The sequence below is a fragment of the Bison bison genome, unplaced genomic scaffold (genome assembly GCF_000754665.1).
Source record: "Bison bison bison isolate TAMUID 2011002044 unplaced genomic scaffold, Bison_UMD1.0 scf7180017864474, whole genome shotgun sequence".
Taxonomy (NCBI): Eukaryota; Metazoa; Chordata; class Mammalia; order Artiodactyla; family Bovidae; genus Bison; species Bison bison.
In genome coordinates, this window is record NW_011495035.1 from 2,801,270 (window position 1) to 2,815,950 (window position 14,681).

Sequence of the window (14,681 nt, forward strand, 5' to 3'; positions counted from 1 at the left end):
TATCAGACTAGATTGTTGACTTAGGTTTTCTTGCATAAATTCTCACTTTGCCTTACTTTTAGAAATTCTGGCCTATGAAGTTCCAACTTCCACGAGAGCTTGTCCTAGGGACTGGAAGAAACAGCACCACCATACCATCTTTACAGCGCAAAGCTTTGAGTGCTTTGCACACAATTATTTTAAAAACTGTCCAGGAAACATGACCACAAGCTTTTTACAACAACTGTTTGATAAGTGCTGGTAACAAGTTAAAAAGTAATAACCAAATAGAAGAGCACACTCCTCAATAAAAATAATAACCAACGAGAGAGGTAACAAATGACAAAGCTCTGTTTTTCTTTGAATGGTAGTGCATCAGTAGGTACAGTTCTAAGTTTTGTACACCCAATTCACATAATATTCTCTTGGCTGTGTATACGCAGTCTAAGTTTTTAGGTATTGATTTAAAATATCAAGTTGATATATAAAAGCAAACTTTTATAAAAGCTACATGTCTTTTAACCTGGGGGAAAACAGATGATTGACCCAATCAAGTTTTCACCACTTATTAAAAGGATGTGTTGAACGTTATGTGAAAACAGCACTGAGCAAAATTGAGCAAAATTACCCATAATTCCACTTGAAGACTTTTTTTCCCCGGCAAACTCACCAAGGAATGTTTCTTGAACGCAAACTAACCTGAACCAAAAATAATCCTTCTACGACCAAGTATGGTACTAAGTACAGCAAAATTCAATACACTTATAGCAAAACTTACCCCAGGGGAAAAGTTATATATAATATGCAACTGTAAGTCCTGGCTGAATAAATAACTATACAGTGAACAACTACTTTTTGTGGGTTAGTCGGTTGGCATGGCCACTTTAGTCAGTTAAACACATTTCAGAAGTTGTTTATTTGCAAATTTGAATCCATTTACAATACTTGCTGGGTTTTTTTCAAGGCATCGCCATAGGCCAGGACCTAGCACCCTGCCTAACCACTTATGGTCAGCACCCATTACTATTTGCTGAATCAAGACAGTGAAATGCCATGAGTCCATTTTGATTACAGTTATGCATGTCATAATTTTCCTTCATTCCCCCAAACCTCACCGATTTATACATTATTTTTGTACTACCATAAAACTCATGCAAACAGAACGTTCCTGTATGCAAAAGGAAAATGTACACTCTGTTAGGGCTATATTACCAACTCTGGAGTCTTTACCCATTTTTTTAATATGGGCTATATAGAAATCCGCTTGTAATAAAAACTGACAACTGTGACAAAAATAAGGATATAATATTAAAAATAAATCAAATGATATACAGTACTGTCATTCTGATACAGAATTTTTACACAGCAATAGTGGTACATACAAATGACAGGGTGTCAGGCAATCCATTACAACAGACCTTTGGGTTACAGATAAAGTTTAAGTGACAACTTAATATTGATTCTAACATGGTAACTAGTGTTATGCCAGATTAAAATCAATACATCTTCTTCAAGTGACATTTTCTGGAACATCTCTAACTAGGAGACTTTTGCTAAAAAAAAATCCTTATAAAAAGAAAAAGAAATAAATGTAGTATTGTACTGGAAATGTCTTTTTTTTTTAAAAAAAAAAATCCCAAATCTATAAATCTAGACTAATTTGACTTCCCATTCTCTCTGTCCTTACACTGGTCAACCGTAGACCTGGCACCCACTTACATAAGCAGGTTCAAAGTTCAGGAGCAGCCCGTCTCTACTCCCTATAAGAGAAGTTTAGGGTATCTGGTTCAACTACACATTCTTTCCACTGTTTAAGTATCAGGCAAAAAAGCTTGATTCTCATCAGTGATTCTGCCAGCAAGCTCAAGGATATGGATCCTCACTTTAAAATGCTAGAGGGTCAGGGAGGGAAATGCCAAACAATAAAATGAGAGTCTTAAAACTCATTGGGGAATGAAGGAAAGAGACCCAAGTGGTGTGTGTGTGTGTATGTGTGTGTGTGGTGGGACAGGGCTGGGGGCAGGGTATGTTTAGGGAAAAAAAATTTCTGTAACAAAATAACAGATTTGTATTCTCTGCACTTCTGCGAAAATGGGTGAGTTATTGGCATTAAAAAAAAAAAAGCCAAATGAAAAAACAAACAGGGAAATGAGAACTGTTCCATAATGTCCTGCACTTTATGTTTCTATTCAAAATGTAAATCCCCTTTCAATCAAAAAAAAAAAAAAAGTGCAACATCATTTAAAAATCAAAGAGGGAAATGTGACTTAGAGAACTAAGGAAGCAATAGCATTTCTTTCTGGCATATTATCTGTTTGACACAATCACAGGTGAACAGGCTTTACAGACATTGTGTGGCTGTTCACATTTAAAGCGTCTCCTCTAAAGTGATTACTTCTGGGCTAAACATGTGTATCGGTTAAACGAAGTCCGTGAACAGGCCAAGCCAGGCAGGCATGGACACGTGTGATGCATTCTCCGCCCAAGAAATGGAACCTAAAATAAAAAAGAAAACCGAGTTAGAGCAGGAAATGTTAAAAAGGAAAAAACTATTCTTAAGGAATTTCTTTGAATAGAAGTTAGTGTTTATTAAATATTAACTATTTCTCAAACAACAGCATCTATTTTCATGTATTATCCTTTCGTAGCCTTCCAACCACTCTATGAAGATGGCAAACACTTTAATCACACCCATCTGATAGATGAGAGACAAAAGCACAGAGAGGTTAGGAACTTGCCTGAGGTCACATATCCAGAACTTGAAGCTTGGCTGGCAAGTGGACCTGAAGGACCAAGCATTTAAACAGCAAGCTACACTGTCTTTTACTTTTTCTCATATAATTCTTTTTTAGAGTGTCCTGCTACTGAAGCTCCTTGAAGAGAACATAATTTTTTGGGCACGACCACATGCGTACAATAAGCAAATAAAAATTCACTGATGATGAGAAATGTATAAATTCATACATTTGTGCAAAGATGTGAGCGAGTTCCCTGGCAGTCTAGTGGTTAAGATTTGGTGATTTCACTGCCATGGCCTGGGTTCAATCCCTGGTCAGGGAACTGAGATCCTGCAAGCCAACAAAATCAGGGAAAGAGGCAGCCCAATTTGCAGCAATGCAACAGAGCAAACCCCAGGCGGGAGAGCCAGCAGCAAAAGGCTGCTCTCACCCCAAGCACAGTTCGGTTGCCGTTTCTAAGAACCTGCTTGAACCTGGGTAAAGCTTGAACCAAGCACAGTTCAACCAAACTGAACCAAGCACAGTTCGGTGCTCAAACTAAACCGAACTGAACCAAGCACATTTCGGTGAAGCTTGAGCCAAGCACAGTTCAACCGAACCAAACCAAGCACAGTTCAACCAAACTGAACCAAGCACAGTTCGGTGCTTGGGTGACTTCCTGAAGTTCAGTGCTTGGGTGACTTCACCTGAACTTGGGTGAAGCTTGAACCAAGCACAGTTCAACCAAACCGAACCAAGCACAGTTCGGTTGCTGTTTCTAAGAACCTGCTTGAACCTGGGTGAAGCTAGGTTGAGGAGGGTCAACTAGCAACTGGTGTGGTCGTTCTCTGTGCCAGGGGCAAGTGAAGGACTCACAAAACATGTATGCTTTCTAGAGGCAAAGAGCAAAACCCACCCTTCTTCCCATAGGAATGGTGCCCCCTTGAGAATCTGCCTGCTTTGCAAGGGATAGGGAGAAAGTTTAACTGTAGGCCTGCAAGTGGTTGAGGATAATGAAATGAGATGGCAAATTACCCAATTGAGGGTAATGTGAGAGAGGACAGCTACTGCAATCTCATGCCGTCAGGGGATCCGTCCACAGCTGACACGCGGCACAGAAATGCATCCTTCCTGCCTCCCAGCTCAAATGCTTCCTTTGGTATCATGCTAGCGCATTTCCTATTCCACCAAAAGAGGCTGCCCCACACGAGTGATCTATCCGTACAAGAAAATTTGAGATGCATCTTCCAGATGCCTTCGAAATCATTTCTTTCTGCATCAAACAAAAGGCTGAACAAAAGGCTGTCTGCAGACAGTGGCAGAACCATTCTAACCTTATTTTCAGGTTGAACTGATTGGATGGATCCAATTCTATGGGTGTTCAGCAATGGTCAAGGCTAATTATTCTGGGCATTATCTTTGGATGCTACCATGCTCATGTGCTCCTTACCTTTTTCTTTCTTCTTCTCTTCCTCTTTCTTCTTTCCTGCCTTCCATTTCCAAAATGGTTCTGGAAGGGCCAGGGAGATGGTTGAGATCAATAAATACCAAGGGAAGAGTAGGCAGGTGGGGGTGGCACGTGGTGAACAGGCAGGACCATCCCAGTTCCTCTGTCCTTTTGTGAGAGCATTACTTTTGAGGTTCAAAGGGCAGTGTCTCCATGGGGGCACATGGCCATCGGTCCCATGCAGACACGGGCTAGAATGGTTCTGTCACTGTGTGTGTCAAAGGGTCCATGGAAGGCCGGCTCATTTGTTGCCACTGAGAATACATCAGAGGAGGTGGGGGCAGCAGGAATGGCTTGGACAATTACAAGTGGATGGCATGAGACATAATAACTCATGACTTTGGCCTAGAGATTTTGAGAGATTCCTTTCGCTGAGCCCCAAACTACTGCATGAACCAGCGGTTCTCAGTCTGGGGTGATGCTGCCCCCAGGAGATGGCTGGCAATGTCCAGAGAGGCAGTTTTGTGTGTCACAGTGCAGGGAGGGGGCATCTGGTGGATAGAGGCCAAGGATGTTGCTAAACATCCTACAACTCAGGGGACCTTTCCCATGTCAGAGTTATCTGTTCTCAAATGTCCACAGTGCCGAGGCTGAGGAACAAACACAGGTGGCAAGGAACAGGAGCCTGGAAAGGGTGAGTGCTACCTGTAACAAGCATGTCAAACTGTTACACGTGGAGAACACCAATCAGGTGTCTCCTGTTCATTCGTTCAACAGACTCCAACTGCGTGTCACCAGCACATCAGGCCCTGTTTCAGGTACTGAGGATACAGCGATGAATCAAACAAGAAAGGTCTCCGCCCAGCAATGGAGGGTCATATCAACGACAGCTACTCAGTAAGACAGTTTCAGCTACTATGCATCCCAGGCTTCAGTCTGACGCTCTGTGCACCTCGACACTGTGGTCACCCTTGGGTCTGCCACGTGGGTTCTCAGCAGCAAAAGCAGCAGGAAAGAAAAATGACTCACACCGGCAGCCTGCCGCAGGCCAGGCCACAGCAAGGCATGATGTCTGAGTGTCATGCTAAAGCTGGGTGCCAGATTTCTGTCTCCCTGTGACACAAGCTAAGTGGCTTCCTCTTGAGATGAAGCAACACAGCTGACAGAGGTCATCAAGCCACAAAAGGGACATGTCACAGTCAAACCCATCTCCATCTTCTTCCAAATACCACCAGGCCCAGATTCCAGGCCCTGAGAAGAAAAGGGAATCTTTTAGTTTTGAGTGCATTAACACTCAGCCTGGTACAAAGGACACACTCAAAAATATATGTGTCAAATGCTTGTCTTCTACCCCAATCCCACCATAGGCTGTGACCTCCCTGAGGGGTAAAAAGGTGACCTTCTCAGCTCCTGCGGCTCCACCTTTGTCCTAAATTCCTCTGCCTGGCACTGATCAATGCCACCAAACTCAGAAACCAAAGGCTCTTGCTTATGCAGAGTCCCTCCAGCGTCTAGGAAGGGCCCTGGCAATGTGTTCTCAAGGTCATGTGTTTTTGTGAAACCTTCAAAAATGTCTATTATTCTTTTTCTTACCCAGGGCATCATGACCGTGTAAACATCAACCTACATTTGCTGCAACTCAATTTAACACAATGATTAAACTGGCAGGTCCCTTTATACCTGGGTGCCCTTTTCTTATTTTTATCCTTTTTCAAGATTCAGCCTGTGTTTCTCCCTCCCTCACCCGAGCTTTTCTACACTGGACAAGCCTGTAGCAGTTTTCTCCTCCATCTACGTGCTCTCAATCACACACACTACGATTTCTGACATGGTGAACACCCCATAGATACCTGCCAATTTCTTGTCTGGCCCATTCACTGCTATTTCTACATTCATGTATGGCAAGCCTAGTAGCTGTCTGACAGTCACACAAGCACAAGAAAGTGTGCACAGAAGATGCATCTTTAGATGTATTAATACAGCCAAGGAGCTAATCATTCAGTACCAACGTGACGCTTTACTTTAGAATCAACTATGCACTCAAGCCAATGTTTCTAATACTGTAGATTTCCAATCAGCAAATTCTAGGAGTTACCAAGGCAGAACCTTCAGCACTCTTGAGAAGGCATGATGCCCAACACATCTGCAGCATTTTTAAAGAGAAAACAGCGCTGATATAAAACCAAAATATTATTTGTGCTCTCTCTCAAAACAGAGTCAACTGTGTTAAAGAAGGGAACACAATGGGATACTTGAAGAAAAGCTGAGTCACGTGACATAAAAAGCACTGGCCCAATAATTTTTTCCTTAATAAAACCAGTTTTCTTACCACTTTATCAATAGAAGTATATAGTTCAAAAACATTCAAATGGTATGAGTGCATAAAATAAAAATGACAAGTCCCATACATTCACAGTTTCTGGTTTCAATAGGTCTGATGAGTGCCACTGTATGGTTTCTTTTAATTTTTTTTTTCTTTTGGTAATAGGCATATATTCTCATGGTTTCCCAGGTGGCACTACTGGTAAAGAATCTGCCCGCCAGTGCAGGAGATGTAAGAGGTGCGGGTTCAAGCCCTGGATGGGGAAGATCCCCTGGAGAAGGAAATGGCAACCCACTCCAGTGTTCTTGCCTAGAGAATCCCATGAATGAGGAAGATGGCAGGCTACAGTCATAATGTCGCGAAAAGTCAGACACGACTGAAGCAACTTGACACAGTACATATATTCTCAGAACCCTAAATATACAATTATTGATCTGTTCCCCTCCTGTGAGCATCATGTTAACCTGGGGCCTGTGCTGACTCAAGTGGATCCAACACAGACCTGGGCCTCCCACTGCACTGTGTCCCCAGAAAAAATAAAGAAAAAACACGGAATGGTGGGCCAGCCTCCTTGGTTGTACGGAACTGGACTTGAGTTGGGGAACCTTGAGTCTCTGGGACTAGAGGGGCATAAAAGATATGCAAGAAATAAGAGTGGTAGTTTCTGCAGGTCAAAGGGCCCCCTGACACACACACATCCTGGCAATCATGTGTGGCAGCCACCAGCACCTGTGTGGATGACGGCAAAAGAAGTTGTGTGCTTGGGTAGCTGATGAGTTCCCTAGGAGGTGAAGATGCTGCATCTCCTGTGCTGTGTCTTGATAGGCTAAGTAAAAGACGCATTAGACAGTGGTGCGCACCCGGCGTGATTCCAGCCCCCTGCAACGCCTGGGGGGACATCTAGAGGCCATGTTGGAGGTCACCACTGGGATGGGGTGCTACGGCACCTAGCGGGTAGAGACTAGGGCCGCTAGTAAACACACTGCAATGCCCAGGGCCACCCCCACAACGAGGAGCCATCCAGTCTAAACTGTCAGAAGAGCCGGGCTCAGAAGTCCTCTTGTCAACTGGAAATCATGTTCTTCAGAAAAGGAGAATGGATTAGTCAAGTTTTAAAGTGCAGCTCAAAAACAAAAATAAAAAACCAAAGCAAGTGCTAAAAAAGTGTTAACATAAAAAACGGAGCAAAATTTTAAAATAAGATTAATTTTTTGAAGGAAATATAGATTAAATTTAATATTTTAATAAAATAATAAGCAATAAAAGTACTCATCACATAATTTTAAACTTCTAAAGCCCATGAGTAAATAGCATAGGATGGACATGACTAGTCTTTGTAAGCTCTGTTAATAAAAGTGTGGGTACCAATAGAAACTAGTGTTTCTTAAACTGGAGAAAGCAATAAACAGCAAAGTATTCCCAGTAGATACGTGATTTAATAATGCACTCTTAATTATTAAAAACGAGTTGTTAAAGAAAAATCAATACGTTATAACTACCATCTGCCTAAAAATGTGTTTAGAAAGCATGCATCCTATTCCTTTCAAGTAGACTTATATTTTATTCTATTTTTGAATGATCAAATGTGAAGTTAAAAACTTTACAAAATTGTAGCCTAGGAGTGTCTAAACTGTCTAACTGATACATCAGAAACAAAATAGTAAAATGAATTCAATAGTTTCTACCTATAGGTCTTAATTTCATTCATCAAATACTGTTCACTTTATCAAAATAAATATCGGTGGCTAATGTCTAAGCCAAATCAGAATAGAAAGTTTAAAATTAGAGCAGGTATAGTCCTCACCTATTCATAGTCTTGTGCTTCTAATACACCAGTCCCTGTGACCACAATCAGAGTTAATCTATTTTTTTTTAGAAGGCAAAAAGAAAGTGGAGGGGGGAAAGTAATGAACACATCACATTTAAAAGAACTTTTATACAGCATCCATCTATATTTTTACCATCTACTAATCAACTGTAAAACTTTAGAGTAGAGTCTCACCAGGACATATTTATTTTAAAATGGGTTGTTTTTTTTTTTAAGTTGTTTTGAATAGAGTATAGCTGAAAGATACTCTGGAAGAACTAGGTTTTCATCAGGATAAGTTAATTTCACTCAGAACAAGTAACAACTCTGGAACAAGAACTAGGTTATTGAAATGACCTATGAAAATGTATTTTCAAGACAGTAAAATAACCAATATGAACAGCTGTAATATTGAGGTCTAAAAACATGGTTCAAGTGGTTATCTAAATGGGGTAAGTTCAGATCTGACGCTAACATCTTACTTTTTCAGTACTTTCCGTTCTTTTATCACTTAATTTTACTATGAAAACTATAATCTGTTATCATAGACTTTATTATCAACAGTGTGATTAAAAGCACAGCACAGAGATGCTCCTGGGTTTATGGCAGGAGAATGATTTTGTTTTCTTTCAAAACTGACTTCACACTAAACCTGAACTAGAAACTATAGGAACCAGGAAAATAGAATCTGGTTCTCTTGTCAAAATATCTCAACATTTGGAAACCTCATCAGAACTACAAGATGAGACAGATTTCAACTCTGGACTATTCTGTGTCATCTCAGGGAACATCTTCCCTACACAAACCCATCTGGGTTAATTGCACTGAAAAAAAAGTTCAAATTAAACATGACCACAGCTTTCACTGAAGTAGATGCCAATGGAGTGATGGACAGAGCAAAATCCAGAGCCTGTTCTCTGACCTATCGCCTTGGGACCTCAGCCACATACTGAGCCCCTGGGAGGCTGAATGTTGTACAGAGGATGGGAGAAAACCAAACCTTACTTCACAGACTTGTATTAAATGAGAAACACATCCACGACAATTAGTATCATATCGAGGATCTGGTACACCATGGCATACAAGTAGCAACTAGTACTGCTATTTGTACAAAAATAGTTACCCAGAATGTGTCATTCTTGACTTGTTTTAGCAAACCAGCTGGGGTAGCGGAGGTTATACTAACAATGTACAAAGACAACTAATTATGAAAGAACAGTGAATTAAGAGTCAACTTTTAAGCAACAGCGACTCCCATGGACAAAAGATGGCTCGTGTTGGATAAGGCTGATGAAAAAAACTGAGACCGATGCCAAAGGCGGCTGGGCAGGCTTCACCCTCCACCCCCACCCCCACCAAGGGGAATGGGGTTAGTGGTTTGGCACAGAGCCAGACAACTAACGGTTTTGAAACCTTTCCTGTCTCAAAATGGCCGGGAATAAAAGGTGCATATCATGCTTACAAACGACAGTACCGGCTCAAGCGGTGAAACCATGGTGAGGAATGGTACCAATGCAACAGGAAGTGTTTCTCAAGGAAACCACAGGAGAGCCCAAGGTCATCTTCAGATGGGTCTAAACAACCAGGGTTCCCACTACAGCACATTGAGCGAAACCCCAATTTTCTTATTTCATTCAGATAGAGTCAAAACCTTAGCTGTTATCTGTGACTGTGGAGTATGGGAAAGATATTTGGCTCCATTTCAGTTTTAAACCCTAAGCCACATGTGGGGAAAAGAAGAAGGCAGAAGGCAGAATTCAGTTTGCTTTGAGAACATTTAACCTGTTTTTAGAGGATGTGATGGGTAGAGAGAGAACACTGCAGAGGACTGAACTCACCTCCAACAAGCCCCAGGCCTGGGACACGTCCTCAAGCACACACACGCCGCTCCCCACCCACCCCTGCACCCTGGACCCCATGTAGCTGCTGGTAAGTGAGGATGTACTAACGGCACAAGAAGAGCAAGGCACCTGCAGCCTGGCACCCCTGGGGATTTGGCTGGAACCATACTGGGTTTCACACGCTTTGTATCTGAAGGACACGGATTCTCCAGGTTCCACAAACTTCTCTGCTCCCTCCTACCTGCCACCCACCCACTTCTGGAAGTCCTACACAGCTCTCTGGCCCCTGCAGACAGGAGGGTCTGCAACGCCTGAGGACACAACCTCTGCAGCCCCATCCGATCCTGCCGTCACTCCTGCCACTTCCTGTCAATAACTTTCCAAAAATGGTGTTTAGGTCATTGTGATATGGAGCTGTTAGAGAGGAAAATAAATTGGAAAGGTAAACATCATGAATCTCCAGGGTTGTAAACATTGCATCCTGTGGAGAGAGTCAAAATGTAGGACTTTCAAGTTAAAATACAAGAGTGATTGCATCATGGATCATTTTCTACAAAACCCATGGATCATTTTCTACAAAACCCAAAGCACAAACTTATGTGCTTCTGCCTTTTCAGTAGGTCTGATTTCAGCAAAGAAGTATACACAGTATTTTATATATACACACACATATATGTATATAAATGGTAATATATATACATAAATGGTCTTTTAGGATATAAAATACATCCATATATCCAAAAGTAATATATATTTATATCCTAAAACTGTTAAGCAAAATTCGGTATTTCAAATTATTTTTACGAAATGTTTCTAATGCCATGAGAATGAAGATATGTAAATGATTAGTTAAATAAGGATGGTAAGAATACAGTTCTCTCAGATGGAAATGGAGAGGAGAATGGAAGAGGTTTTCCACTTCATCTTCTCTGATTTCCAATTTCTAGCACATTTCATGTCATAGAGGCCTTGCTTGGAGTTGAGTAACTGAAATGTAAGAAAACCAACAAGAACACATATATACTAACTTTACGAGTCATCGGATGGCAACTGTCTCCCACTTTGCCCATCGGTGTGCAAATCCGTATGCTCTTAACCCAGAGACTAACAGCACAGCACATGCCTCCACCACACTGGGGGTCCCTGTCGCAGGCCTGAAATGTGATAAGCAAACAGATAAAGATAATCAGAATGACTCAGGCTAAAATTAGCAGTAAAAAAAAAAAAGCTCTTTTAATATCTCACAGCTATGATTTTAATAATCTTACATGTTTATAAAAACTGTAATCATTTATTTGAACATATTTACAATAAAATCTGATCAGAGATTTTCCCACTTGGTGAAAAAAAAAAGCCTAAATAATGGCCCACAGAGTATGAAAATTATAAACCCCAATACTTTTTAAAAAAATCAGCTCTCTTTTTCTAGTGCTTTATGGATGAAACAGCTTTGAACTTGAAGTTTATATTGGTCTTTTACCATACGTGGCCATTAGGAACTACATAAATTGAATCACAAGATTTTATAACTATTAACGGTAGAATAAAGTGGGCCCAATTTAAAAAAGAGATTTAAATGGTCTCTAAATCTATCATGAAATGCTCCAGATCCGTAAAGATACTGATGTAAATTTAAAAGTATAACTCATTTTCTCTTTCAAATATTTGCATTTTGGTTCATGAGATTTAATGTTTCTCACACCTCTGACTTGATTTTCACCATTTCCTTTTGAAAGAAAGAAATTTCATAGGCTGAGAATGGCCAGACCAAGACTTTTGCCTTATGTTACTCTTTTTTTTTTAGGTGAGTAACCTGCAAAAAAGGAAATTATTGGCTTAGGGTATACATATGTGTACAATATAAGATTAATGAAACTATTCTGAGATCCATCAGATTTAGAAATGCAAGTGAAAGATGCAATTATCAACAGTGAATACTCAAGACACTTGTTCCTAATATAAAAATTGTAAATACATATAATCAAAGAATCAGCTATGGAGGAATTTCCTCACTTGACTAAACAGAAGTAAATAATGAAGTGTAAACTTATTTGCATAAAAGTAGATCCAAAGAACTATGGTTCTTTCCTAGAACCATCCATAAATAGGATGCTTTGTTTGAATGGTGTTCAGTAATCTGTTTTGTTAGTGTTAAGGTGAGAACATCCTATACTATATATGTAAGAAGCTAAGAAATCTATAATTTAGACAAATTTAAGCGCAGATTTAATGTAAATAACTAAGATACTTCTTCAGAGTTCTTAGTTTTGGAGAAGCTATAATTTCGCAAAAGACAAATATATGGGGATACTCATTATTTTTTCATTAAAGTGATCAGCTATATTGTTTTATTTCCCCCATTAGAATTTTTTCTTGGGCTATTTAGTATTGGATAAAAACTGTAATTTTCATCTTGGGGTGTTTAGACATTTATAGGAAAATATACAAACAGTTCCATTTTTCCAGTTTTTATCTGAACATCAGAAATCACACATACGTAGCCATTACATTCCATAAATGAGATGTTCACTGTACGATCTTTTTCAATACAGTTTTAACAAATCTATGTGGACATATAAATCAATTCAAAAATAACCACATTACTACTCCCCAAAAAGTAAATATTTAAGATGGAGGTTTTAGGCAATATTTTATTTCAACAGATTCTTAAGACCAGGAATTCTGAAGCCCCACTAGCTCTTTTAATAAGACAATCAAAATCCAGCCAAAATCTCTTAAATTTCAATCAATCACTTGGATTTTAAACATCCTAGAGATGACATATCTAGATAAGTTACTAGGTTTTTCATTTGACTCCAGATGGTTCCTGTCATGGAAACATAACTATATTTATTTACTGCCATGCTGTTTTAGAGAAATTTTTAAAGATCCTTTTATTTTCTAGCACTGTTTTGCAACAAGAAAAACAACACATATAATCGCATATAGCCAGTTTAAATTTTAACAGATAAACATTCAATGTGATAAAATTTCACTTTGTAACAAAAAAGTTTCAGTTCTTGGAAATACTTATAAAGACTTGCATGGGTTTATATATTTTTAATTAGACAGCTGTTTCTTAATGCCCTTCATCTTTAACCCACTGCAAATCTATTCAACTGGTGTTGTCTTGTGAATGGAACAAAAAGATACTTATATTACAAAGGAATTTGGGGCTCAGAGGATTAGCAGAAATTTAAAGAGCCAGCAGGGGAAGATGAGGGAAAACCAATCAGATTTCAATTCTCATGTATTAGAAAGACTTGTAAAAACTTTTTTTCAACCACATGGACTGACAAAGCTATTCAAATACATCTATATCTGTAAAAATCTCTACAAACTATACTAATAAATATCACAATACTTATTAAGTATCTCTTGGCCATAACCCAAATATCTATTGGTTGTAACCAAATACTGTTATAATACAAGGACTTTCAATGTGCTATAAGCATATGGAGACAATAGTGCTTAATTTTGTCAAGACAACGACAGTTCCCTTAAATTTAAATGGTATTTCATTATCTGTGTACTATCATTTCAAACATAAAACTTTTTTCTCTAAACCCTATTATGTGAACTTAGATATTTGAAATAATTTAATGGGGGTGTAAAATACTTTCAGACTTATTAGAGTTGAACAATCAGGAAATGGTAGCGATTCTGCATTGTTGGCATAAAGTAGACATTTTCATTTTGTGCTGTAAAGTTATCCTTCGGATCCACACAAAGAAAATTGTTGGTGGACCTAGGAGAGAACTGAACTAGTTCCTACTTCCACAAATGATGACATCTCTCTAAACTGAAACATCTACAGGATCACCTACTCCATAACTAAGCCAAAGCACTGTAGGTGCGTTTATCAGGAACAGGAAACGGAAAACTTTTACAAGGAGAAGCTCAGGACGTTGGGGGGGAAAAAATGAAAAACGCTGGAACTGAGAAGAAAGGACCCACGTTGCTTTTCAAAAGTGCACTTATGACCTTGAACCAAGTTATTTCAAAGGGATTTTGCAGAGAATGCTTTGGGGAGCAAACTCCTCAACCGCAGAATTAAGTCTCCCAGGATCTGGGGGTACTGGTCTTGCCCCTTTACATTTTAAAGCACTTAAATTTTAAGGACAGAGGCTGGAAAAGCTGGGGCAAAGTGCTCGAGAAAACTGCCAAAGGCAACTTCTTTCAACTTAAGAGGAAAAAAGACCAAACGCGAGGACAGAGGGGCAGGCGAGCGTGAGAAGGTGGTGGGGAGCGACCGTGGGCACTTCTTCCAGGGAGCGCCCGATGTCCTGGCCGCCCGCTGCTTAGGGATCAGGGCATCCTCCAAGTGCTCCAAGGGGCGAGTGGGGCAGGTGTCCCGGTCCGGGATAACCCTCCCGTGCCCCCACCTCCCGGTCGCTGTCCCCACGCCGTCTCCCCCTGGGTTCCCGCCCCCACGACCCGGCGGCACGAGGAGGGCGCGCATCCCGGGTGGACAGGTGCGCCCGGCCGCTTACCCCGGTGATGACCGCGGCATCGCCGGCCGGAGGTGTGAGCAGCAGCGGAGGCAGCAGCAGTAGGAGCAGCAGGC

General features: G+C 40.4%; 1 protein-coding gene across 1 annotated transcript; it reads right to left on the reverse strand.

The window, feature by feature from the left end:
• Nucleotides 1-887: 887 nt before the first annotated feature.
• On the reverse strand, nt 888-14,679 carry PROK2 (prokineticin 2; the record flags this gene model as incomplete). Its single annotated transcript, XM_010862030.1, has 4 exons — nt 888-2,475; nt 4,147-4,206; nt 11,143-11,268; nt 14,608-14,679. Coding segments are annotated over 4 exons (363 nt in total), but the record flags the coding sequence as incomplete, so codon positions are not given.
• Nucleotides 14,680-14,681: the final 2 nt, after the last annotated feature.